General features: G+C 38.2%; 1 protein-coding gene across 2 annotated transcripts in view; it reads right to left on the reverse strand.

Annotated features, from left to right (window-relative positions):
• The window catches only part of Arih1 (ariadne RBR E3 ubiquitin protein ligase 1), an 89,505-nt gene that overhangs the window by 52,555 nt on the left and 10,353 nt on the right, over positions 1–26,597 (reverse strand). For both annotated transcript variants that reach the window (XM_040730266.1, XM_005069632.4), the window contains exon 2: positions 7,061–7,128. In XM_040730266.1, coding sequence (XP_040586200.1) covers positions 7,061–7,128 — 68 coding nt within the window. The remainder of the gene's footprint in view (positions 1–7,060; positions 7,129–26,597) is intronic.

The following is a 26,597-nucleotide window of genomic DNA, read 5'->3' on the forward strand; positions in this document are numbered from 1 at the left end:
TTAGAAGTAGTAAGCTTCAGAACAACTACAAGAACAGGGAAAGACCAGGAAATGGTAGCATACACCTAGAGCCTTAGGACTTGGAAGTCTGAGTAAGAAGGTTTACCTGAACTCATGAATTTGAGACTAGCATGGACAAACATACTGAGATCCTACCCCAAATACCGTCCTTTCTTTTCATCTTACACACATACTGGTTAACAAATAAATGCTTTAAAATTTACAAAGCAATCACTACAAATCTGAAGCACCAAGGGGGGGGCTGTTTTACTTGTTTTCAACTCTAAAAGGAACTCCGTTTTTGGTATTTTGTTCTAAAATATGAAAAAAGTAAAACATGATTTATATTCATGTCACAATTTTAATAAAAGTTTTGTTTGAGAACAGATAGTTCACTAAAATATTTTCTAGAGCCACTGAAATGGTGTGGCAGGTTTACTCTCTTGCCATCAAAAACCTGTTAACTTGAGTACAACTTCTGGAATCCATATGGTCAGTCCTTGGAACTCACTGTCACTGCTCAGAACTTACTTTCCTAGTTTTTCCTGTTCTTCAAAGCCTAAAGTCAGTGTCTAGAAATTAGTAAAGATTTTTTAAAGAACATTTATTTATGTGTGCACATGTACAGCTTGCAGTGTTCTTTTTTTCTTCCACAGTGAGTTCCTTTAAGCTTTTATTCTCAGCTACAGTATGAAAACAGAAACCATGATGTAGACTAGAAAAGTTAGAGAAGATGCTTTTTAGTCTTGCTCTCATAAAAAGAAGAGAAACTCAGGTTTGCTCCCTCCTTTCTATGGGCGTGGTCAGCGCCACAGGTGCACACAAGGAGGGAAGGATCTAGATTGGCTCTAGAAGGGGAGCTCTGTCTGCTCTGTCTCTGGTTGCTGGCCAGGCACTGAAGACAGCCAGGGAGGATACTTCGAGTTGGAACCTGGGGCAGCCACCAGCCTCTTATGTCTCCAAATAAACCATTTAACCTGTACTGGGTCTAGCGAATTTTGATTTCCACACAAGATATCTGGTGTCACAATTTTGACAAAAAATAATAAGTACATCAAAATATGCAGCAACAATAGCTAAATACATTCAGCATTACCAAACAGGAAGCAAGACAATACATATATTTAAAGACCCTGTCTCAAAAAATAATTATTTAAAAAAAAATGAGCCAGGCAGTGGTGGCAAATGCCTTTAATCCCAGCACTTGGGAGGCAGAGGTAGGTGGATCTCTCTGAATTTGAGGCCAGCCTGATATACAAAGCAAGTTCCAGGCTAGCCAGCACTGTTACACAGACAAACCCTGTCTCAAACAAACACACAAACAAACAAGGACACGTGCAGGGCCCAATTTGTCTCCCAGCATCCACATCTGGTTAAAGGCTCACAATCACCTGTAACTGCAGCTCCAGGAGATCCATCTCCTTTTCTGGATTCCATAGGCATCCGCACTCATATGCTTTTACCTCTACACACACACACACACACACACACACACACACACACACACACACACACACACACACACACACACACACACACACACACACACACACACACACACCTTAAAAAAACAATGTAATGAACATTACTAACTATATTGCCTACATTTATTATACTTCAATGCAACTGAAGAAGCTCCAGTCTATTTACAATTCATGGCTTTTTTTTTTTTGCATTGAGGGGTCTAAGGAAGGGAAGGATAGAAGAACCTTAGGCACTGATAATTATTCATTTGTTTTTAGTTGTTAGATGGTTGATAGATAACTATTTTACTGGCTTATCAGGTGATTCTCTTAGATTTCCTAGATATATGATTTTATTATTCACATATAATCTTTCTTTTTTCCCATTTTTAGGCCAATTATTTGAGATCCTTGTATTGTTCTACAGGGATTGGATCTAGGGCTCCATAACCAGCCTTTCAAAAGTTTTCATTCTGAAACACTCTCAACAAGCTGCTTAGGCTGGCCCTGAGTTCTTTCTGTAGTTCAGCAAAGCTTGAACTTTTGATAATCCCACCTTGGTCTCTTAAATACTCGGAACTACAGATTTGTGGCAATAACTCTGGCTCCTTACATTATCTCATTACATTTAAATGGTTGTACTGTCCATATTTGTGTTTGTGGTCTTGTTTTGAAATGGGTTTCCTAACATGATGCCAAGGCTGACCTCCAACTTCTTGGGGCTCAAGTGATGATTTTTAACACTGTTGTTCTGCTGTTAAATATAATTTTGATGTAAATTACTAGTTGATAATATCAAGCTGAGAAATTCCTTTTTAGGTTACTAAGAATTTTTATTTTGACTAAATGTTGGGCAAATGCACAATTTCACTGTTATCATTATGTTCTGTTCACTCTTCCTTAATCTGCTAGTGTATTAATTTTTCTTAATAATCTGCTATTCCTAGAAAAATATATACACTAAATTATTCAGTTATTTGAATATTTATTAATTCAACTGCTATGTTTTTAATAAACATGACTTTCTTATGCTATCTTTTTATCAAATTTTGATTATTATTTTGACTTGGGTAACACTAATGATATCCCATGTTTCTCTATATTCTAAGGTAGTTTTCATTAACAAACAATTCCTTAAAGGTCTGTTAGAACTTTCCCATACAATCAGCTAATCCATTTAGAGGAAGAAGAGTATTTCACTCTTCCACATTGTGATTATTAGCTTACTCTATTTTTAAATTGTTCTGGGAGGTAGGCAACTTAAGAAATTTTCACTTCTAAGATTTTGAAACTACTGGTAAAGTAGCACAAATACCCACCTCCCTTTTTTGAGACAGGGTGTTTCTGTAAACCCTGGATGTCCTGCAACTCACTCTGTATAAAAGGATGGCCTCGATCCACCTACCTATTCCTCTTGACTGCTGGGATTAAGGGTATCCAGCACCATGTCCAGCCTATATTTCTAATGTTTTGTTTGTGCCTTCTCCTTTTTCTCCATCACATTTGCCAAGAACTTATTTCTCCCTTAATTAAAATAACAAAAACCATTCTTCTTTAAAAGCAGTTGTCAGTTCCTAGCAAGAGGAAACAAGGTAGAGTTCCTGTGTCACCTTTCCCACATTCCTTTACAAATAAAATCTACTAACATAATTCCACGGAGAATGGCACATTTAATGATCCTATACTGCCATTATCACTCAAGAACCCACAATTTATACTGCATGCTAAGAAAATGTCTTCTTTTATAATAAAGTACAAGTCTTCCCATATGGCTAGACTATTTTCCATTCCTACCTACTGTTACATATATATATATTCTTCACCTGCAATCAGTGATGTGAGTAGTTTGGAGTCTCACCCTTCTAACAGGTGAGTAGTAATATCCCTTTTTTTTTTTTTTTTTTTTTTTTTTTGGTTTTGTTTTGTTTTTCGAGACAGGGTTTCTCTGTGGCTTTGGAGGCTGTCCTGGAACTTGCTCTGTAGACCAGGCTGGCCTCGAACTCACAGAGATCCGCCTGCCTCTGCCTCCCGAGTGCTGGGATTAAAGGCATGCGCCACCAACGCCCGGCTCCCATTATTTTAATATATGCAAAACATCCTTATTTTTCCTTTTTGAGATTTTATTTTATTGTCTATAGGTGTTTTGACTGTAGGTATGCCTGTGCACCACAGTGTGCAGTGTCCCACAAAGAACAGTAGATGAACTGGATTCCCTGGAACTGGAGTTGCAAATGGCTGTGAGCTACCATTTGAATGCTGGGAATTGAACCTGGGTCCTCTGTAAGAGCATCCGATGAATCTTCTTAACCACTATGCTATGTATCCAGCCCCTGAGAAAACCATCTTTAAATATATTTTTTCCGTCACAGGATGTCTGTTGCCAGCCCTTCCTCTCCACCCATTTCCTTTTCTTTGGGGGTAAGTCTGGGTATAAGCTCAGACTGGTGAAGAACTCACCATATAACCAGGGCCTCTGACTCTTGCTCCCCCTGCTTCAATCTCCCAATGTTGGGATTATATGCACATGCCAATGGTGCGTGGCCTTTTTGCTTTGTGGGGGTGAGAGTGATCACTATGTAGTCTTGACTGATCTGAAACTCACGCAGTAGACTAGGTCGACCTTGAATTAAAGCGATTTCCTTGTCTCTGCCTTCCAAGTGCTGGAATTAAACATGTGTGCCACCATGCCAGCGCTTGGCCAGTTTTTTTTAATCAGGTTGTTTTGTGTCGTATGAGTTCTTTGTATATTTGAGTCACAAGCAAAAATTTTTCTGTGGCTTTGATATTTTCATTTTTAAAATTCACTTTAAGACTTTCTAATTTGTACTCTTAAGAAAAGTCTCTATTTTAGACAAGTCTGCTTTTATCTTAAATATTCTACCTATTTGAGTTTGTTTTTCAAACTTCTTGTTTCAAAAGCTTGATCTCATTTTCGTCTCATTATCGTTTTAAAATACACTTAAAACTGAATATTTTCAAGTACCTTTCTCTTTAGACACATCTCACATCTGTATGTATTCTCATTATTCCAATTATTTTGGTACGGGGGTAGTCAACAGCTGAACACAGTGGCCTGCCTTGATAATCTCAATCAACACTAAAGAGAATGTGGCAGGAGAACTGCATGAGTTTGAGGACCACCTAAGCTATACAGTGAGTTTCTAGACAGTCTGAAGTACAAGGACAGTATAAAACCTTATCATCACCCCCACCCCAGGCAAAGTTAAAAAATAAATAAACCAAACCCCCAAAAACCCATAAAAATAGTTAATATTCCCTAAAAGGGATAATGGAACTAATAATAGTTCCAACAAAACTGAACATTGTTATAAAAAGAATAGCTCAAGGTGGGGGGAGGGTTGTCACTGGAAACAGCTTTAAGAGAAGAAAAAAATAAAGAAAACCTGTTCAGATGTAGTGGGACACACCTGTAATCCCACCACTCTGGGAGGATCCCTACAAGTTTCAGCTAAGCCTGGACATATAATCAGGCCAGTCAGGCATATAGTCAGTGACAACCTGTCTTAGTGGACTGGAGGAGCAGCTCAAGCCCAGAATGGGCTACATGAGACCCATTCTTAAGACATATGAGAATACAGTGAGATGGCTACAATACATGATGAAATGACTAATGACTTGATTTAGAGCCCCAAGACTCACAAGAGAAAAATCAACTCTGGTAGCTGTCTTCTGACCTCTACATGTGCGCATGCACACAAAATTGACCCCAAAAGTTTTGGAGGTAGGGATGGAGAAACAGCACCAGCTGCTGTTTATGAATATAAGTTAATCATCAACTTATCAAGCTGAGTGGGGAAGAGAAAAGGACAGAGAAGGACAAATATGCTAGGATAGAGTTCACACCACACAGAAAAGGGATGCACCCAGTTATAAGCTTACTTTTACATCTCTGAGTAAAAACTACTGGGAAAACTGAAACATAAAACATGAACATGTACAGAGAGTAACAAAAAAATTCAATGGTGCCAACAGAACAAACAAACAAAATATGGTAGAGTGGAACTTAAAATAGCAACAGCTAAATCTAAACAGAAATCATCATAAAACATGAACATATATTTAGACCTTTAAAAATTTTTAATTGCATGTATCTTATTTACAAAATAAGCAAATAATCCATGAAGGGTTAGTAACAGACAACCCTTAAATACAGTATTTAACTAGAAAAAAATTTGTTGGTTTTTTAAGACAGGGTTTCTCTGTATTGTAGCAGTGTTACCAAAGAAAACTCAAGACTATAATATAATGTAAATTGAAAACACTTTTTCTTAGTCTGAAAGTAACTGACAAAATTAAGTAACACCACTGACTTCAGTATAGACAGTAAGAAATGGGAGGAAGTGTGGGGGTGTTAGAATAGTTAAGCATTTATCCTGCACAAACCTAGGGAAAGCTAAAGATAATGTGCTTAAGACAAGCTTTAAGGACCAATACACATGTTCAAGTCTGTTCAAAACTGAGTTAAATAACTTAAGTTTCAAAACTTAAGTTTCCACATCAAGTAAATGGAGGCAATACTTTCTATCGATAAAAAACTATCAGGAGACAAGGCATGGTGGCTCATGCTCTTAGTCCCAGCAGAGACAGAGGCAGGGGGCAGGCAGATCTGTGTGATGAGTTACATTTCTATTATTACTTAATATCTGACTTACTCAGCATTTTGAATATGAAAGTCAACTAGGAAAATTTTTCCATTCATTTCTCACAATACTTAGATATCAGTTCCCAATAACAGGCTGCAATTTTTACAATTAAAATTGCTAATAAAGTTAGTAAGAATGATGGCTGGAGAAATGGCTCGGAGGTTAACAGCACAGGCTGCTCGGCTAGCGGTCCTGAATTCCTGAGTTCAATTCCCAGCAGCTACATGGTGGCTCACAACCACCTGTAATGAGATATGGCTCCTTTTTCTGGCATGCAGGAATATATGCAAACAGAATATTTTTTTTCTTTAAAGAGTGAGGAGTAAATGGAAACCATTATCCTGACATAGTCCCCAAATACCCACTCTAAGGAACCAAAGGGATGGTTAGTACTATCGATCTCTATCCCTGAAACTTTTAATCTTTTAAAACTAGATATATTTTGAGAGGCAAACTTTGTAAAGGACCCAACAGAGCAGAATCCTGCTCTAGAATCAGAAAACAAGGCCAACCACCTGATTTGACAGCTAGGAAATCTAACCAACTTATTTTTTGTTTTTACTGAATAAATGTCATTTATATGCCTAATATAGATTTAAAATTCATGAATAATCTTAAGTGACTAAAAGAGAAGATCTTATGTGTTCCAAGAACATCAGTAAATGCTTTTTTAAATCTAATTCTAGTTTGTAATATTCAAGAAGATATATATTCTAATAAGCTAAAATAAAGTCTCGATTTCATTTCCAAAATAAAGCAGAATTTAACCTGGATTTCCTAACACTAACTTCCCTGCAAAGTTTTAAATACAAAAAATAGCAGCAATTATTACTTACATATTGGTTTGTTCACTGTTATATAAATCAATTCTTGTTATAAATTCAGTTTAATGGGCTTTCTTTGTTACAAAGCTAACAAATAGTAGTTTCTTACCTTTCCATTAGCTTCTCTTTATCCCAATTGAAGTGGCTAAGGAGTATTCTCGTAATAGTTGCTGGATTCTGAAGGAGGGAGGAAAAAAAACATTTTAAAGTAGTTGTACCTCACTTACTTTTTTTTGTATATGTGTGTTTTTCTGTGTAATTCAAGATGGCCTTAAATTCACAATTCTCTTGTTCAAGCATCCCAGGTACTAGGAATACAACAGGGCACCAAACCCAGCTCTTTCATAGACATGTGAAGAACTTGTAGGCTAGATTTCAAGTTCCCTAATAATGCATCCCAACTTTCTGTCCTAATATATTTCTTTTCTGCACAAATGCTGAAGCATAAAAGCACTACTGTATCCTTAAGTCCCACCCACAATACCTTTTCCTAGATAATTATGTCCCCAAGTAGATGCAAATTTTTAGTTGTATGATGAAGATTATTTAAATACTTCATCCTTTACAGGGTTCAAAATAAGCCAAAAAGCAAAAAGATGGCAAAGTAATTATTAGAGTAAGCCAACTAAACTCACCCACACCTATAATAATCTCAGCACACATGAAGCTGAGCAAAGAAAGAGTAAGTCTGGCAGTGGTACCACCCATTTTTAATCACAGCACTTGAGAGGCAGAGGCAGGCAGATCTGTGAGTTTGAGGCCAGCCTGGTCTATAAAGCAAAGTTCCAGGACAGCCAGGGCTACACAGAGAAGCCCTGTCTCAAAAAACTGACCGAGACACAGAGAGAGAGATCTATCCATTATTCTCAGCAATATCATTTGTTACCTAAAACAAAACAAAAACAAACAAAAAGCAAGCATTATCCCCACCCCAATGCCCCCAAAATGCCAAAGTACTTTTCTACTCATCCAGGCACTTTACTAGTCTAACCACCTCTTACAGACAACCTAAGAATCTCCTTCTAAATCACACTCCAAATATGAATCTAAAAGAGATAAGGAAAATGCTTAAACCGATCCTAAATCTTATCAAAAAGAAAATGCTTAAACCAATCCTAAATCTTATAAAAAGGAAAATACTTAAACCTATCCTAAATCTTAATGTGTTTATTAGGGAATCAATATTAAGTCTCTTGATTATAACCTTGTGGCACCCAGGACACTATATACCCCCCTTCACTAAACAGTGTACCTAATGGAAAGCTTCAGGAATTAAGTCTCAACTTACAAAGGAAAAATAGAGAAAGGATAACCAAGGTTGATAGTGCCTCTTTTGAGTTATAGTAGCAAAATGTTGTTGCAGCCTATTATTGATTTTATCAAAATGGAAAGTTTCATTGACTCCTAGGTTCTAATCTCACATTTTTACCTAATAAAATAGCCAGGCTATTTTATTAGGTCACCTGAATGTACTCATTGCCAAAATGACTAAGATAACTCGCCCCAGAGTAGCTGGCTAATTACTATAAGTATACTTCATGAGGAGAGATGGTGGGGAATTGTATTTATCACAATTATTCTAAGAGGCAATGTATTAATTACTTCATATAACTTATTTAAATCTCAAAGCACTAGGTAAACCAGGCATGCTGGCCTACATTTGTTATATCTGCACTCCAGAAACTGATGCAGGAGAATCACTGCAGGGGAAAAGCTAGCCTAGGTTACATAGTTAGGATTACTGTAAGGCCCCTTTCAAAAGACAAAATCAAAAGAAAAAAGCACTCTGGAAATATACTTGACTAGCTAGTTTTTCGGTGTTTTGTTGGCGAGCAAGTGTGCATGCGTGTGTGCGTGTATGTGTGTGCGTGTGTGTGTGTGTGTGTGTGTGTTAGAGAGATCTGTACAAATCTAATTCTAATTGGTCTTAATAATAAAAACCCGAAGTCAGATTTCAGGCTAAATAAACGTTTTAAAAGGTCAGAGCTAGCCACAAGAGAGACCTCTTACCTCTACTGATACTCAGACAAAAGGGGCAATCTTATCCTCAGACTGCAATGAGTTCCTGTCTCTTCCCACTGCATATTCCTCTCCATCCAGCCATATCCCCTCATGTCTCCACCTCCTTAGCTCTGGGACTAAAAGCATGCCACTCCCAATTACTGGGATTAAAGTTTGGCTCTGCTTCTTTTAGACTATATCAATTTTGTGTAGCCCAGGGTGGCCAGACTGGTCTACATGGCAAGTTCCAAAAACAGATAGAATCTACATGGAAGAACCATGACTCTATCGGGGCCATCTGATATTTTGAACTAAGTGTCTGTACTTCTGGTCAGCAGGAGCTCAAGAATCAGCTGTGATTAACAAGAGACCAGACCACTGAAGTGAAACCTTTGTTTTGATGATATAATTAACTATCAACTGTGATTAAGACACCAGCATCCCTGAGGCAAACAAAATCTTCTGGGAAGTGTTTCCTCAGAGTCAACACACAGACGTTGTGGTTCAGAGGGGGACAAACATTAACTGGTTTTCCACCTTCAGGCTCTTGAACTGGGAGCACTTCATGCTGGAGATTGAACCTGATAACGTTAAGCATTTACCAGGTGGTAATGGTTTTGAAGACATAAAGGAAAGGGATCATGGAGAGGAGGTTTGGTACCATGTGGTAGAGTCAGAATCCCTGAAGAGAGACCAGGAGAGGTAAAAATACAGCCCAGCAGCAGAAACCCCAGCATTTTGGAGATGCCAGGATCATACAATAACCATAAAGGCGGCAGCAGTTGTGCAGTAGAGCCATCCTGAGCCTATGAGACAAACTGTGTGTGCTGCCAACAACAGAGCTAGAGAAATTAAAACCCTTGGGAACCCAGAAGGTCATTAGTGAATCCCCAGTGGATTTGGGTTTTGCTTTGACTTTTAACTGTGCCCTGATTCTTCCCTCTGGGATAAAGTATTTAACTTGCTTTTGAGGGGGGGGAACTTTTTACAAGAGCCCACATTTAAACAAACTTTTAACTGTGCCCTGATTCTTCCCTCTGGGATAAAGTATTTAACTTGCTTTTGAGGGGGGGGGAACTTTTTACAAGAGCCCACATTTAAACAAACTTTGAAATTTTTCGGAAACTGAACTTTAAGTATTTGAATTTACCTTTTTCTTTTTTGGTTTTTTTAGGGCAGGGTCTATGTATGACCAGGCTGATCTTGAACCAGCCTGGTCATACACAGGCATGCAATACCCAGCACCAATTGTGTGCTTGGATTTTTTTTTTTTTTGGAACTGGGGTTAAAAGTTGGAATGTTTTACATTGTGATATTAATATTAATGACATCTATGGGAGAAATAAGAAAGGAAGTTTCTAGTTGAGTATTGATATGTTTGTGTATCACGATGACATGGTGTGAATTACTCTGGCTAGTTAGTTTTATGTCAAACTGACACAAGCTGGAGTCCTTTGATAAAAGGGAACTTGAGGTTGGCCCATGAACAAGCCTGTACCAATAAAGGAGGAACAAGTCAGTAAGCAGCATTCTGGGGCTTCTGCTCCAGTTCCTGCATCCAGGTTACTGCTCTGAGTTTCCCTCAATGGTAGATTTATCAACTGTAAGGTAAAACTTAGAACTTTTGAAAATAAACAGCAGGCAGATTATATAGTGGGGAAATTAAAAAAAAAAAAAAAAAAACCATGGTGGTGAAGCTGAGCCTGGAGAGCAAACCTGTAATCCCAGCTACTCAAGAGGCTAAGGGTCACAAATGTCAGTCTGGGATACTAAAAAATATTTCAAAAGAGCTAGAATGACCCTCTGTAGTGATGTAGTTGCCCACAATGTAACAGGAACTGACCGAATTCAATCTCCAGCATTGTAAAGATAGATAGATGCAGACACACAGACAGATATAGGAAGATAAGATGTTGTTGAACACTCCATTAGGCTTTGTCCTGGTTTTGACCAAAGGCTGTGCCAAAGAGAAACTGTACTGGAGTTATGTATATATGAGACACATGTAAAAAATTATAGGAAATGCTTTCAGAACAAATTACAATATAAACCATGCTCAAGTCCTAGGATCAACCTACATGCACAGAAATAGAGGCAAATACAAACCTGGTAAAAAGCTTTAAAAAAAAAAACAACAGGTAATGATGGCAATTATAGTCTACCCAGGTTTACTTGTCTACCAATACAAATCATCATCTTCAAAATTGTTCAAAAACGAATTCAAACTATCAAACACAGCAAAAACAAATTCTTACCAATTCTCCAAGGATACAATAGAGTTCATTTCTAGCTGACCTAGATATTACAATGATTAAAGATCTTTAGGGGCTAGTAAGATGATAGCTCAGCAGAGTAAAGGTACTTGCCACGAAGCCTGATTTGATTTCCACCCCCAGAACTCACATGGTAGAAGGCAAGAACTAACTACTAACTCCCAAAAGTCATCCTTCCTGTCTCTCCCTCTCTCCCTCTCTCTCTCCCTCCCTCTCTCTCTCCCTCTCTCCCCTCTCTCTCCTCTCCTCTCCTCTCTCCTCTCTCTCACACACACACATTAGTAAAATAGTCATTTCTTAAGAATGAACATCTGGCCAGGAGCCTTTGATCCCAGCACTCGGGAGGCAAAGGCAGGCAGATCTCTGTGAGATCAAGACTAGCCTGGTCTACAAGAGCTAGTTCCAGGGCAGCTAGGGCTACAGAGAAACCCTATCTTGAAAAATAAAAATAATAAAAAAAATAATAAACTAGGCATGGTGAATACACTCCTATAGTCACAGCACTGGGGGAGGCAGAGGCAGGAGGATTAGGAGTTCAAGACCAATTTCAACTTCATAAGACCATCTCAAATCTCTCTTACTCCAAACTTAGAAGGAAAACTGATAGCCTAGATTTGTTTTGTTTTGAGACAGGTTCTAATTTAACACCAGCTGACCTTAAATGTGCTACTCTATAAAACTCAAAACAATAAAATTAGAAGAGAAAATATATGGGATCTTGAGTTAGGAAAATAGTTCTTAGATACAGTATCAATCCTTAAGTCTAAAGTCATAAATTGTAATTCATTAAACATCTGAGAGACAAGATTCCCACTTAGTTTGAAGCCACTCTGTGTACTCAGTGAGTTCCAAGTTGGCCTGGGCTACAGAATGAGATGAAGGAGAGAGAAGGAAGGAGGAGGAGGAGGAAAAAGATGGAAATGACCATGTATATCGGAAAGGGAAACTATATTTGCAAATGGGGGTAGTATGTATCCAGAATATATTTTTAAATCTTTAAAAAAAAACAGTACAAAGGTAAAACCAAATTTAAAAATGAGCATACAATATGATTTCAGCTACATGACACAGAAAGACTCAAGTATCCCTAAAGTTTTCCCACTGGAAGTTAAGCATTCTTTACTGAAATTTTTACTCAGAGGTTAAGAGCACTGACTGCTCTTCCAGAGGTCCTGAGTTCAATTCCCAGCAACCACATGGTGGCTCACAACTATCTATAATTCAATCTGGTGCCATCTTCTGGCATGTAGGCAGAACACTGTATATGTAATAAATAAACAAATCTTTAAAAAATGCACACTCCCTCAATGTTTTCTTTTCTTGCTTATATTTTATTTTCCTGTTTGCTTGTATGTTTAAAAAAATGTTTGAGGATTGAACCCAAGGCCTTGTAAGTGGTAGTTAAAACTTTCTAATGCTGAGACATACTACCAGTTCCATAGTTCTCCTTTTAAATGTTTAAATGCCCAGCTGACAGCTGACTGCTGGACATTTGCCCTGCAGAGAAACCAAGCAACTACCTCAAAACCTGCAGAGATGCTAGCTAGATTAGGAATGTGGTTCTTCATAGTTTCATCAGTAGCCCGAGAATGATGGTGCTTTGGCTCTGAAGAACTCATCAGGTTCTAGCTTCCCAGATGATGGTTCCTTGAGCAGTCATTAATATCACAGCTGTTTTTCACTGTTCCTACAGGAAACTCTTTTCAGAAACTTTGAACTAGCTACAGGCACACAGATCAGACTTCATTTTAGTGTTAGGCACCAAATAGAGGAGCTGTCATGGCCACTGCTCCAATTCCTGTTTTGTTTCAGGCGTTTATGCTTAGATCATAACAACTTTAGACGATCCCATGCACAGGGGTTAGGGCCTTATCACAGCAGTCCTCAGTCTGGTCCAGAAGGACCTCTCCATCCATTACAGCTGGTATAATTAGCTTAAGTCTAGTCCCCAGCAAAGCCTGATGAGTAGTTTTGCCTCCTATTTGTGGCCTTCTTACAATGAACAGGCAACTCATCCAGACATGGTGACTCATGCCTATAATCCTAGAACATGGGTGGTTGAAGTTGGAGTATTGCCACAAGTTCAAGACCAGACTGAGCTACACAGTGAAATCTAGCCACAAAAACAAAATGGACAGCAGCAGCCCCAAATGAACAACAACAACAAAAAAAAAAAAAAAAAAAAAAAAAAAAACTGGCTGTCCCAGTCACCTCCACAATTCTAGAAGGCCAAAGAAAGTGCCAGAGAACAGCAAGGAGCAGAAAACTGCCAGATAACTAAAAATGGCTACACAACTGTATGGTGCCAGGCAGCTGGTATTTAAGATACCACTGACTTTTAAGTGGTACCACTAAAGTGTAGCATTCATGGCAACCCAAAATTGGAGCCACTATCAAAGAGTGACATCAGAAGTGGCAACAGCAATCCTAGCACTAAAGAAGCAAAAGCAAAGGGTCTGCTATTAGCTAAGGCCAGCCTTACTTTATACAGTGAGTTCAGAGAGGAGGAAGTGGGAGGGGTAGAAATGGAGCCAGAGTGGGGAGAGAGGGAGGAAGGGAGGGAGACAGAGAAAGAGGAGGAAGGGGAAGCCTGGAAGCAGGCCTGAAACTGACAGAGTCCCTGAGATTTCTATACAGGACTCTCAGCTAGCTAACGGAAAAATAGAGATACAATGAGGGAGGGGGCAACTGAGAAAGGGGGAACTGTTTGGTAAATTGATTGTAATAGTGACTATGAAATTTCAAATATGTCAACTCAAAATTGCAGAGGGCTTAGGGGAGACCCAACACAATACCCAACGCGGACACTGTAATTTTTAATTATAAAAGTAACCAGAACTGAAACACCCACAGCAGAATTGCTAATTACTTCAAAGGACATCTGAGCATGTGCTACCGACCCAAACTTATAAATCGTTTCACATTAAGGCCAACTGAGCAAAAGCTCAAATGAAAGCTCATCTTTTTCTGACTGTTGTTTATCATTTTAAAGGATATAAATACATCAAATGAAAACAGCATGACTAGTCACCAATTAAAACACTAATAAACCTGGCAGTGGTGACGCATACCTTTAATCCCAGCACTCAGGAGGCAGAAGCAGGCAGATCTCTGTGAATTCAAGGCCAGCTTGGCCTACAGAGCAAGTTGCAGGACAGCCAAAAAAAAAAAAAAAAAAAAAAAAAACAGAGAAACCCTGCCTCAAAATAACAATGGTAATACCTGCTTATAGGATTATTGTGAGGGTTAGATAATATATGATTATTTAGAATGGTACATGGCATATGTTGGTCATTAGCTATTACTAAATTCTGAAAGAACTTATATTCTCTTATCCCAAAGATATCACAGTAGAATTCTGTCACAAAAGGATATGTAAGGGCTGAGAGTGTGACTCTAGTACAGAATTTACCCTAGCATGTGTGTGGGGCCCTAGATTCAATGCCCACCATGGAAGAAAAAAATATGTATAAAATTATAGAAAATTAAGTTGCCATGCAGAAATAGGTTTGAATCTTTTTATTAGACCAAAAGGAGGAAAAAAAAAGTTGAAATTTAACAAAGTTAACATGTACTTTTTAGCTGGCAGTGGCAGCACACACATCTTTGATTACAGCACTCAGGAGGCAGAGGCAGGCTGATCTCTGTGAGTTCCAGACCAGCCTGGTCTACAAGAGCTAGTTCCAGAACAGGCTGCAAAGCCACAGAGAACCCTGTCTCGAAAACAAAACAAACAAGCAAACAAACAAAACCGCCCTTTAGTTCAAAAGATGGAAACAGAAGGAAGTGAATATGGAAAATAATAAAACAGAAAACAATAAAGAGGCTTAACAAGCACAAAAAAAAGGCAAAGATAAAGGGGGAACAGTTAAGAATGAGCTCCCCTGTGATTATACCCCTAAGATCTAAACAGATTACTTTCAATCATTATTTTTGGAAATTATTTAAATCAAAATTTAAGGCTGACAAGGTCTGCATAACTACCTGACTACTGTAACAGATCCAATGGCAATTTAAAATTTTGCTCAAGTTTGCACACAAATTAAATGCACCAACACTTTGTAAACAAACCTGGCAATGCCCCTCAAGGTTTCAAAGTGCTTCACCTATCCATACACCTGCATGCTTCTTTTTGTCATTCTAAGTTTGGAGATTTCAACCTCTAGAAAAAAAGTCATGAGGACTAAGAAGATGGCTCCAATGAGTAAGAAGAGTATTTGCTAAGTAAGCATGATACACTGAGTTTGACCTCTAGCACCCACAGAAAGACAGGCATGATCATGCAACTGTAACCCCAGCACCATTGGATACAGACTATAGGCAAATAATCTCCAGGGCTTCATGGACAATCAGTCTAGCCAAAACTCCACATCTTATATTCAGACAATAATAAACGCAGGACTCTTTAACAACCTCCTTCAGCCTTCAAGTGATCATGTGCATGTGGACATGATGGACAGATGGACGCACACAAATCAACAAAAGAAAAATTAGTTTAATCAATAATAAGATGTTTCTACAGAGACTATAGAGATAGTTCATCAAAATCACTTGCTGTTGGGGGTGGGAGGCTGCACCTGGGATGTAAAATAAATAGAGGAAGGGAACCTGGGTTCAGTTCCCAGGACCCACATAGCAGCTCACAATGGCTGGCCTGTAGCCCTAGTGCCAGGAGAGCCAATACCCCTCTTCTGGCATACATGCAAACAAACAACAACAATATAGAAGATGACTGCTATCAAATCTATCAATCAGAACATAATAATTTGATTCCTTAGCTGGTCAGTGGTGGCACACCTTTAATCCCAGCATTTGGGAGGCATAGGCAAGTGGATCTCTGTGAGTTCAAGGCCACTCTGGTCTACAGAGAGAGTTCAAGGACAGCCAGGGCTACACAGAGAAACTTTGAGGGAAGGGAAAAAAAAAAAAACTGGCAGATGGTGGAGCACACCTTTAATCCCAGCACTTGGAAGGCAGAGGCAGGAGGATCTCTGTGAGTTCCAGACCAGCCTGGTCTGTAACAGCTAGTTCCAGGACATCCTCCAAATCCACAGAGAAACCCTGTCTGGAAAGGAAAAATAAAGCTCCTAAGTTCAAGATCTTAACATTTTAATACTTCACTATTAAGAACCAAATCACCTCCAGCATAATGAAATGAGTAGCACAAAGGGTTGTATGTGGCCTTTTTTCCTCTGAAGATGATGGCCCACTAAGAGATCTTTCTTCTGAGGCTCGGAATGTAGTAAGTGGTAGAGTGCTGCTCGTGCAAGGTTGAGTTTCATCAGGAAGTAGGCAAGAAGAAAGGGGGATCTATTTTCATTCCCAATTACACATACTAAGCCAGTACTTAAGCTATAACTTAGTTTCCAGCTAATTAAAAACAAGTTTTAATGGTATCTTTAGCAGGCTTTCACAAATACGATTTTCTCCTAATCTTTCCCATTGCAATAAATAAAAATATGTAATTCAATGATTAAAAGCAAGGGGGCAGGCTAGAGATGGCTAAGTGGTTAGGAGCACTTACTACTCTCTGCAAAGGACCTGGGTTCAGTTCCCAGTATCCATATGATGACTCACAAACTACAATTCTAGTTCTAGAGGATTCACTGTTCTCTATGGCTTCTGCACACAGGTGGTACACATACACAATCACCTGTAACTCTAGTTCCCGAGGATCCAACACTCACACAGACTCACATAAATAAACAAAAATTAAAATTTATTAAAGGAGGGCTGGGAGGTGGTAGCGCACGCCTTTGATCCCAGCACTCGGGAGGCAGATGCAGGCAGATCTCTGTGAGTTCCAAACCAGCCTGATCTACAAGACTACAAGAGCTAGTTCCAGGACAGCCTCCAAAGCCACAGAGAAACCCTGTCTCAAAAAAAACATGAATGAATGAGATTTTTGAGGGATCATGACAAAGGAATGCATGGCTTTAGTGATCATATATTTTCTAGCTTATTTTGGAAAATGTTATCAATAAATCATACAGGATCAAGTTAACTATTGTGAATTATTTTTATTTTACCTAATGCACAATACACCGATTTTATAGCTAACACTACTGCAATATCTAAATCTTTTTTGAACTTTATTACATTATAAAAACTGTGTATGTGTTGTGGCAGTCAGAGGACATGTACAGAAAACCACTTCTTCCCTTCCACCATGTGATCGTAGGGATCAGTTTGTCAGGCTTCGGCAGTAGGTGCCTTTACCCGCTGTTACCTTTCTGAACCAAATTTTAAAATCTCTGCCTTATCTCAGTCATCACTATTTTTAAATCTGTGTCTTAACTATTAGGGTTTTTAATTTGTTTGTTTGTTTGTTTGTTTGTTTGTTTGTTTTTGGTATCACTATGTAGTAGTCCTGGCTATCCTGAAATTCACTATGTAAACCAGGCTGTCCTCCAACTAAATGATTTGCCTACCTCTGCCTCCCGTGTTGGGATTGCCCACCACACCCAGCTTCGATTTAAGAACAAGGTCTCTCTGTAAATCCTGGAAGTCACTCTGTAGAGCAGGATGGCCTGAACCTCACAGCGATCCTCCTGCCTCTGCCTCCCAGTGCTGGGATTAAACTATACACTACTACACCTTAGTTGGTATAATACTTGGCTAGCATGCACAAAGCCCTGGGCTCAATCCCCAGACACAGCATTACATACCTATACTCCTAACTTGTAATTGTTGCACATAATAGAGCCAGGTTATCATTGTATAATTTTGAGGACAGTTTTTTTCATACATGAGAAGCTGTCTCAAAAAACAAAAATTCAACCTATAAGCAATTTAATAAAATCTGACATAAGATTTTGATTTAAACAGTAACATTGAGTAGGATTTTCAAGGATGTCAGAACAAAAGTAGAAAAGATAATATGAAAAGGAAAAGCAGAATGCCAAAAGATACAAAAAGGAAACAGAAGTTATATATATGAACTCATGAGTACACATAATACAACTCATTTTATGTTCTTATTTGTATCCAGAGGCATCTGTATTTGCTTTCTGAATGAAGAAAAGAACTATGGTAACTATCATACATTAAAAACTTAGTAAGCAGGGCTGGAGAGATGGCTCAGCAAACAGAGGACCTACGTTCTATTCCTAGCAGACAAATGTTGGCACACAACCAACCATAACTCCAATTCCAATATCTTATACCCACTTCTGGCCTCCATGAGCACCAAGAAGGCATAGGTAGGCAAAACACCCATACACATTTAAATAAAATATTTCTAAGGAAAGAATTCATTAAGATAGATATAAAGTCATGCAAGGTCAAAGTAGTGATTTGTGCCATTTGGGAGGTAAAATGAGGATTAGGCATTCAAGGGCATTCTTAGTTACATAGGAAAATCGGTGTGTGTGTGTGTGTGTGTGTGTGTGTGTGTGTGTGTGTGTGTGTGTGTGTGTGTGTGTGTGTGTGTATGTGTGTATGAGGGGGAATAAATTTTGGACAAATGTAAATTAAAAACAAGCAAGATTTTATCAGACTAATAAAAATCTGAAAATGTCTGAGATTCATCAGCAAGTATTTAGAGAAACTAACAGGTGTAAAGAAACCACAATTTTAAAAAAATCAGCTTTACTTATAATTTTTTGTTTGTTTCAAAATAGGGTTTCTCTGTATTGCTTTGGAGGCTGTCCCGGAACTCGATCTATAGACCAGGCTGTCCTCTAACTCACAGAGATCTGCCTGCCTCTGCCTCACGAGTGCTGGGATTAAAAGTGTGTGCCACCAATGCCCGGCTACTTATAAAATTTAATAGAAGACATTATATATAACATGGAATGAACTAAATGGCTAACTAGACAAATGAAAAACCAATGTAGAATATACAGGGGGAAAAACTTATGTGGCAATATAATATTGCTAACTGTTAAATCTACAGTATACTGTTAAATGAAAAACAAGAAACTCAGAGAAAGAAGATGGTATTTGAACAGAAATGTATCTACAAATCAGTTGTAGATTTAAATGCATCGAAGGGGCTGAAGATAAAGCTCAGGGGGAGAGCACTTATCTACCATGCACAAGATCAGAGTCAATCACCAGCATTACAAAATATAAATTAATTAAAACAATTGGAAGTCTAAAGTTAACTGAAATCAAGAAAATATCAATTATTTAAAAAATCATTACAAGCAATGACTTAGTTTTAAAAGGTTTAGTTTAAAATATCTTAAAAATTCAAAACTTTACTCTTATCTTGAATCAATTTTCATAAACATAAATTAATAAAATTGTGTTGAGTCATCACATTTTTTTTGACAGAGGGCATTCATGTGCCACAGTGTACATGTGAAAGTCAAAGGACAACCCACTTTCCCCTCTCTCCCTCTCCCCCTCTCTCTCTCCCTCTTCCCCCCTCCCCCTCCCCCCCACACACACACACTGTGGGGGGGCTTTTCCAAGACAGGGTTTTCTGTGTAGCATATCCTGAGCTTCTAAAATCACTGTTTTTTAATTTTTATTTATTACACGTGCACGGATATCTGGCTTGTGTGTATGTCCGTGTGAGGGTGTCAGAATATCTGCAACCAGAGTTACAGACAGTTGTTAGCTTCTGGGTAGGTACTGGGTATTGAACCCAGGTTCTCAGGAAGAACAACCAATGCTCTTTAACTGCTGAGCCATTTCTCCATTTGGAATACCAGGTTTGGCAATTTTCAAGAAGTTGTGGATTTATGACAAATGCATTTTTAAGGACCCATAACATAGAGGTTAAAAATAAAGGTTCATAATTTAAGAATACAACTAGAAGAACTATAAAATATGACAGCAAAAAAGTTAACCAATATCCAAGAAGGCAATTTAAATCCAAACTTTATTTTGCGAAAGTTAATTCAAAACACTCCTCCTATGGTATGCTATAAACTTTCACTTCAAAATATGCTTCCACACTAGATCTCAATGCAGTATATTAAGTTTACTACAATATTAAGTTAACCACTACCATTAAGCCTCTAGAACCAAAATGATAAGGACATTTAAATATCCAGTTTTACAGTCATTTTGAAAGCTTAGCAATCTACACTGAAGATCAAATAAAAAATAAACATTTTTATCTACCTTTTTATTTGGGAAGTCTTAAGGAGTAACAGTATTATCTATCCAGAAAAAAAGGAAATCACTTTCCTTTCAGAAACAAAGCAAGAAGGTAATGCAAATCATTCATCTATGCCTACAGTAACTTACCTAGGCATAAGCCAACTCTGCAACAATATAGACAACCTTATAGTACTGTATAGTTTAAGGTTTTTGTTGGGGAAATGTTTTGGAGTGCTAGAGACCAAATCCAGGGATGTATGCATTCAAGGCAAGTGCTATTATACCACTGAGCCCTAGCTTAAAATCTAAGTTCCTAAAATCTACCTGTAACTTAGGCTTCAGAAGGCACTACAAAAAAACTATTTTTCTTTCAGTCTACTTTAATTTTAAAAGCAATAGCAGAAACAATCAGAAACTGCTACTGCAATTGCTGTCGTGTGTGTGTGTGTATCTCAAATATTTAAATTAAATCCCTTAAAATTTCTTAGAGACATTAACCAAAGAAATCCAACCTGCAAGATGCAGACTGCTTTTGTCATATACACAAAACAAATCAATCCATCTTTTCTGCTTCTCTTTCCAAAATGAGAACCTTTATCAATGATTTCCCCAAAATCAACCAGGTCTATAATTTAATAGCCACCATTAAATAATCTCCAACCACTCAATATTTTTAACAAAGATAATAATAACTACCTATTTACTTCTTAGTCAAGATGCCAAGTAGTAGGCTTCTGTTTAAATAAAATAAGCTACAGGTATAGCTCAGTAGTAGCCAAACAATATACATATATGCTATGGACATAGTCCCAACACCACAAAATAAATCTGTGCTCTTTACAAATAGTTTAATTTGCTTTCCTAGAACAGGCTTTGCCATAAGGTATACAGAATAAATGCTGGGCTTTAAAGTAATGAGGAAATTGCTGCTGGTTGGTGTGTGTGTGCACTTAATGATCCTTTAATGACTTTGTCTTTTGAATGATTCTGTCCTACCTTTGCTGCTGCAGCCCGCCTGTCCTTTGCATCACTGAATTCAAACTTCTGGAAGTACCCAATATGCACTGTAACAGACAGATGGACAGATCAATGGGCCACAGCGGCAAAGGCCAGACACACAGACTTGATAAATTAAAATCAAGGTATACCAAGGGGAGGGTAAAACCAGAAAAGAGAAAGGAAAAAAAAGTATCTGCCTCTATTCTACATACAGCAAAATTCTTGAAGTCTATAACCATCCCATACTCAATATTCTTTTTCTTTTCTTGTTTTTATTCTATCTTATTCTTTTGAAACTTGAGTCTCATATAATCCAAGATAGCCTGACCCCGAACTTCTGTCCTCCTTTCTCCACCTCTCCAATACCAGGATTATAGGTGTGTGCCATCATGCTTGGTTTTATGCAGGGCTGAGGATTGAGCTCAGGGCTTTGTGCATGCACTCTACCAATTCAGCTACATCCAAGCCCCAAATTAATTACAAATTATTTCCCACAATAATATCAATGTAACAGGCAACAAAAATTCATCAATTTTTTTTGGTTTTACGAGACATCAATATTTTTAATGCCAATTAACAGTTAACAGATACAGCAGGCACTTTCATAACCCTGCTCGTTTCTTCATAAAAAACAAATCAACATATCTAAACTTTCTATATGAAAGCTGAACTGTCAAATTACTACATACAGAAAAAAAAAATTTTTTTTTTTTTTGGTTTTTCGAGACAAGGTTTCTCTGTGGCTTTGGAGGCTGTCCTGAAACTCACTCTGTAGACCAGGCTGGCCTCGAACTCACAGAGATCCGCCTGCCTCTGCCTCCCGAGTGCTGGGATTAAAGGCGTGCGCCACCAACGCCCGGCTCAGAAAATTTCTACTGTAACAATATCTTCATAATTAGAATATACTTAAAATGACAGAATAAAACTCATAATTCAGCATTTTACCATCCTATACTTTATTTTACTATTTAAGTATGACTGCTAGCACAGTTACATGACTACTTTGAAGGCTCAAAACAGTACATGGTAGGGGCACTGTGGTACTGAATGTAATTGGCCCCCATAAGCTCATAGGGAATGGTACTATTAAGATCTGTGGCCTTGTTGAAGAAAGTGTGTTACTACGGAGGCAGGCTTTGAGTTCTCCTATACCCAAGCTACACCTAGATCAGGTCACTTCCTTTTGCCTTCCAATCAAAGTGCAGAACTCTCAGCTCCTTCTCCAGCATCATGTCTGCCTGCACTGCCACCATGTCCCACCATGATGATACTGGACTAAAACTCTGAGCCGAAATAGAGCCACCCCAATAAAATGTTTTCATTTTTAAAAGTCACCATGGTCATGCTGTGTCTTCACAGCAATAGCAACCCTAACTAAGACAGGCAACAGGCACCAAGGCCCGTTATGTTACAAGTAAAGCATTTATATATAAAACTCTGAACTAAATATTTAAAAGCTAAATAGAATCTGACCCATCACTTCAAATTCATAATCTCACTTGAAGAGGCTTCTACTTAATAGTCCAAAATGCTAACTTAAGTCAGCTTAAGTATCACATTGGGAAATTTTATTCAGATAGTATATCCTAAATGCCCATTTTACCTGTCTTCATCCAAGAGCTTGTGTACAAACAAAAAACAATAATTCATAATTTCATCATTTTTTGTTTTGTTTTGTATGAACTAAAATAAAACAACCATGCTACATGTTTAAGAAAGGAAAAGTTGCCAGGCAGTGGTGGTGCACACCTTTATTCCCAGCACTCAAGAGGCAGAGGAAGGCTGATATCTGTGAATTTAAGGCCAGCCTGGTCTACACAAAGAAACCCTGTCTCAAAAGGAGGAAAGAGAAGAGTTCTGCTCCCATCTCTATTTCTAGAAGATCTATCATTGTAATCCATTAAAACCAGGAGCATGTAAAGTGTGATCTTTAAAAAAAAAGTGTGATTTTTAACTCAAGTCCTGGAAAAAGCCATACCTATGAAGATTCTGCAGAATGACTAGATTCCCCTGTTGTAGGGAATCAACATTATAGACCAGGAACCAAAATGATCTTGGATTATCTTAAGGTCTCTTAATAGTCTCTTATTACCTATCTCTGTATCTGACCTACTACCCTTTTCACTATAGGGTAAAAATCTTTAGAATGTATTTTAAATGAGTAATTAGCAGATCACTAGCATGCATCAATCCAAAAGCTAAAATAGACAGCACCTGAACTCTATGACAGAGATTTTCCCAGATTTGGTGTAACTCATCTGAGTTTCCCATTAACATATGGTAAATACACTGGCTTGGAACTTTCTTTTCTTCTGACTATTAAAAGTTCACTTAACCATATCCACAGTGGAACCTGTCACTCACGGTCACTTGAATCTGTGGTCCTTCATACCTGGCTTAGACTATCTCTCATTCTGGATCAAGATAATAGTAACCAAATACAATGCCAAAAAGACAGGAGGGACTGAGGATGGAACCTGGTGGTGAGAGGGAAAGTGTTGCCTAGCTCCAAGTTCAATTCCCACTACACAAAAGCAAAACTACTTATTAGATAGTTTAAGAAACATAAATGTGGCCGGGCGTTGGTGGCGCACGCCTTTAATCCCAGCACTCGGGAGGCAGAGGCAGGCGGATCTCTGAGTTCGAGGCCAGCCTGGTCTACAGAGCGAGTTCCAGGACAGCCTCCAAAGCCACAGAGAAACCCTGTCTCCAAAAACCAAAAAAAGAAACATAAATGTGGTATGTAATTTTTATGATTTACACCATAAAAAATTAGGTCTAAGATGCTTTGGGTGATTTTTATTATATTCACTATGATGTCAACCATTAATTTCAGAATATTTTATCACGAAAAATAAACCCAGAAATTACTAGCTGTCTTTTCCCATTGTCCCCCACCCAACCTCTGCCAATTACTAACCTAATACTTTTTTTTCTCTGATTTACCTATGCTGGACATTTTACAAATAATTATAAAGCAGTATGAGGTCTACTGTGCCAAGTTAATACTGCTATTTAATTTTACCTCTCTAGGAAAAGCAGCAAGAAAGGAACTTGCAATGGATAGCAAATAGGCATGTTTCAATGAGTGGACAGAGTAACAATTCAGCCAAGACTATTAACATGCTGCTTAAACCTCCAGTAACACTATTATTTTTACAAATAAGGAAACAGAATTCATCAAAATGAATTGATACAAAATTACACAGATGATCAAAGACAACACTTAACCAATTTGTGCTTTTGTTCTAATTAATTTACCACTTCTCACATATTTTAAACCCAGTATTGTGAATGCTACCCTGTCTCATCCATCCCAGAAATGTTTTTCTGGCATAGATTAGTCTAACAGACTTCTCGCCACACTGTTTTCTTTTATTCCCATGAAAAGTGGCCAACAGGTACTTTTACACTAGTTCCATCAAAACTGTAATGTTTCAAGTTGTTTCACACAGCCTTGGGGAATAAGTCTATCTCAACAGCACTATCCTAAATCTTTCAAAAATCAGGTCATGTTGCCAGGTGTTGGAGGCACACACCTTTAATCCCAGCACTCAGGAGGCAGAGGCAAACAAATCTCTGTGAGTTCGAGACCAGCCTAGTCTACAAGAGGTGGTTCCAAGACAGCCTCCAAAAGCCACAAAAAAACCCTGTCTTGAACCACCCCCCAAAAAGCAAAACACATACACACACACACAAACAGGTCATACTGCCTACTAATTGACTCTACCCATCTCCTATCACTCTATTTCTCAATTATCTAGAGTGACAGTTTCTTATTGTTCATTCAATACTATATTAATCACTCCTGCCTTTGCTGCCTCCAACTTTTTCCTATTATTAATCATTTTTCTTTTCCTTTCTTTCCTCTTCCTCTCACCCGCCCCTTACTTTCTTTGTCTCTACATAACCCTAGCTGTCCTGACCTCACTATGTAGACAAGACTAGTCTCAAACTCCATTTTCTATATGTGGGCTTGTCATTAATTTAGTATGCAACCCAAGTTGGGCAAACTCAAATTAATTCTATTAGAACTACAGGCATGTCAGGTGGGTAGTGGAAGAGCACATCTTTAATCACAGCATTTTGGAGGCAGAGGCAGGTGGATCTTTTTGAGTTAGAGATCAACTTGGTCTACAAAGTAAGTTCCAGGACATCGAGGGCTGTTTCACAGAGAAACCCTATCTCAAAAACAAAAAACTATAGGCATGAGCCACCATGCTCCATTGTTTTGTTTATTTTTAAATCAGAGGTTATGAAGGACAACTAAGTTAAACTAACATCAACATTCAACTTCTTGTCTCTTTTGGTTATACACAGAGACAAGAGGATCCCTGTGATTTTAAAGACACCCTGGTCTACAGAGTGAGTTCCAGGACAGTCAGGGCTATAAAGAGAAACCACCTTAAGAAAAAAAATTCAAAGCTTGCTTTCCAATTTCACTTAACCACAAGATGGATAAACATTTTTAATTCAGTTACCTAGTTAGTACTATTTAGCAACTGCTTTTATTTTTATGAATGCAGAGTCAGAGTAGTACACAGAACTCAAAATTAATAAAACAGTTACACAAGATGAGTGACTTATTCACTGGTTACTGCAAAACCCACCAGTATCTGCAACAAGATATAAACAAACAAGTCTGTCTTAGGTATTTGCCTGGCATTTATTTAACTGAGCATGGTTGTCCATGTGCTCTATAGTTAGTGTTCTTTCTGCCTTATGTAACTAATGCCTGAGCAGACATTACCACAGAACAAATCAACAATTTGCAAGAAGAGTTTTATTCTGGATTCTACTCCCCCCAAAAAATGTTAGCTGGATATAGGTTAAATCACTGCATTCTCCATTGTGTTAAATGTCTTTTTAAAAAATTACAGAAAAGTGCCGGGCGGTGGTGGCGCACGCCTTTAATCCCAGCACTCGGGAGGCAGAGGCAGGTGGATCTCTGTGAGTTCGAGGCCGGGCTGGACCGATAGCCTCCGAAACAATACAGAGAAACCCTGTGTCGTAAAAACCAAAAAAAAAAAAAAAATTACAGAAAAGCTTATGAGGAAAGGTTACAAATTTAGACTTTAATACTACAAGTAGACAAACTACAGAAGAACTTAAGTCAAAAGTAATCAAACAAGAAAATGCATTTCTAAAAGCTGTGGAAGTTTAATAACATAACAGGAAGGTAGTACTGCATAAATAGTTACCCATTACAACCATGAAGAGCTAGTCAGGCAGTGGTGGCGCACGCCTTTAATCCCAGCTCTCGGGAGGCAGAGGCAGGAGGATCTCTGTGAGTTCAAGGCCAGCCTGGTCTACAGA

This window comes from Mesocricetus auratus, unplaced genomic scaffold, assembly GCF_017639785.1.
Source record: "Mesocricetus auratus isolate SY011 unplaced genomic scaffold, BCM_Maur_2.0 Super-Scaffold_100022, whole genome shotgun sequence".
In the NCBI taxonomy this organism is placed as follows: domain Eukaryota; kingdom Metazoa; phylum Chordata; class Mammalia; order Rodentia; family Cricetidae; genus Mesocricetus; species Mesocricetus auratus.